The 1,993-nt window shown below is 36.5% G+C and overlaps 1 protein-coding gene across 1 annotated transcript; it reads right to left on the bottom strand.

The window, feature by feature from the left end:
- Window positions 1–66: 66 nt before the first annotated feature.
- Window positions 67–1,977, bottom strand: LOC106632643 (vicilin-like seed storage protein At2g18540). The gene has a single exon (XM_042216647.1). The coding sequence runs from the start codon at window positions 1,758–1,760 to the stop codon at window positions 786–788; it is 975 nt and encodes a 324-aa protein (XP_042072581.1). The 5' UTR covers window positions 1,761–1,977; the 3' UTR covers window positions 67–785.
- Between the last annotated feature and the right edge of the window lie 16 nt (window positions 1,978–1,993).

The following is a 1,993-nucleotide window of genomic DNA, read 5'->3' as shown; positions in this document are numbered from 1 at the left end:
TACATAAAATAAAGAAATTTCCAGTACAGAGGAAAGCAGTCTTACATATTTGTTTAATATGTGCATTGAAGGACATGGTCAAAAATCACATGTGTTTCTTTGTGCGTCTCTGTATGTCATTATGTATGTTTGAGTGAGTGAGTGAGCCTCTGTGTGTGTGCATGCCTGGGCCAGGGTTTGGGGCTTGATGTGCCTTTGCCCCTGTAGAACATGGTCATGGAGGGAGTGGTTACATATCTAAATGCATATAACACAATAACACGAATTGAAAAAAAAAAAAAAAACTAAACAGATAAAAGAAACACCTGAAAAAGACGAGGCTACTGAGAACCTATAAAGCTGATGTTAGAAAATCAAAATATGTTTGGCACAACAGTACATTCAGATCATAGTTATAATTGCAAAAAAGCTGACAGACAGAACAGGATTTAAAAAAACAAAAGACAAACTCCTATATTTGTCATTGCAGAGCCAATGAGCTGTATTAATTTGCAAAATTAAAAAACAACGATAGTCTCTGTTGGTCTCTTACTCGTTACATGTCTCTTCCTCTTTTATCATCTTTTTAAAATTATTTTTTTATAAAGCCAACCATGATATTTAATATATAAAAAGAACTGACTACATTTCTGTTTTTCATCAAGAAATCATGGAAGTGCTGTTTCTGCAGTCACAGTCCTTTTTAAGCAACTGGAGCTGTTGTGTTTTGTTTTTATTTGAAATTTATTCAATGGTATGGATATCCGGATCACTCCTCATGTGTTGTCCTATGTTGTTTAAATTCATCAGGCAATGGTGCACCAGCTTTTCTGTTTTAATTGTTTTAATTTGTCTTCGTGCTTTTTCTGCATTTCCTCCCTTTCTTTCTTAAGCATTTCTTCTTTGTGGTCTGCGACTTTGTGCAAAAGAGTAAACTCATTCTTGTGTTCCTGTTGCTTTTGCATCAATATTCCATATGTTTCCTTCAGATCCCTTATCTCCTCGTTATATTTATCTATCAGTGATTCAAAGTCCCTGGTGTATTTCTCTCTGAAATCATTGAACAGTTCAGCTTGATTTCTGGCATCATCTTCATATTTCTGCTTCATTTCCTCCATTTTAGTTTTATAGTCTTTCTCTAATGCTCTTCTCTTCCTTTCCTCCTCCTCTAATCTAATGCAATGTTCTTTTATTTTCCTTTCATATACTTCTCTTTCCAAGTCATATTTTTCTTTGAGATTTTTAATTTTCATAGCTTCTGCTTCTCGTCTCTGTATATTTTCTTGATACCTTTTTTCCCACCAGTCATTTCTTTCCATCTCCCAGGCCTCTCTCTCTTTTCTTGTTTCTTCTCTGGTGTGCTCCAGCTCTCTGATGAGCTCTTCCTTTGATTCAGATTCGATTTGCTTCTCCAAAGTTTCCAGTCTTTGTTTCCATTGTTGTCGTTGAGTTTCTTCCTGTTCTGTCTTCTTTCTGTCTTCATCTTCTCTGATTTTCTTTTCTATCTCTCTTTTCTCTCGCTCCTTGATAATGCAGTCCTCCATCTGCTTCAGCTGAATCCTACTCTGCTCTTTCTCAGATTCAAATTTAGAGATCTGTTCTTCTATTTCTCTTTTTATTTTTTGCATTTCTTCTTCATGCTTCCTTTTAAGCTCCTCCCTCTCTCTCTTCATGTCTTCATCTTTCTCTTTCAGCAGCGTCTCTACTTTCTTCTGTATCGCTGCCTCGGCCTCTTGGAACATCTCAGTGGTGTAGTGTCTGCCATCATTGTCTTTCAACATGGCTTCAGTTTTGATCAGCAGGTCTGTCACTTGTCTACGGTTTGTTTGATCTTTGTTGTTGAAGACGTGGTATCTGCCTCCACAGTCATTAATCAGAGTTTTTACGAAATCGGCACAATCTTCTTTTATGTAACTTTCAATGGATGTGTCTTCAAGCTCATCTCCTCTGGTGAAAGTAACAATGATGAAGTTTCCTGACTTCTTTCCAAAAATCTCTTTGATCTTTTTCACGG

The sequence above is a fragment of the Haplochromis burtoni genome, unplaced genomic scaffold (assembly GCF_018398535.1).
Source record: "Haplochromis burtoni strain Fernald_Lab_line unplaced genomic scaffold, NCSU_Asbu1 Contig_1156, whole genome shotgun sequence".
Taxonomy (NCBI): Eukaryota; Metazoa; Chordata; class Actinopteri; order Cichliformes; family Cichlidae; genus Haplochromis; species Haplochromis burtoni.
Note: the sequence above shows the minus strand (reverse complement) of the source record. Positions and strands in the feature narration are given on the sequence as shown.

What these genes read in the sequence shown, in the direction of transcription:
- LOC106632643 (XM_042216647.1), bottom strand. Translation starts at nt 1,760, where the DNA reads ATGTTGAAAGACAATGATGGCAGACACTACACCACTGAGATGTTCCAA.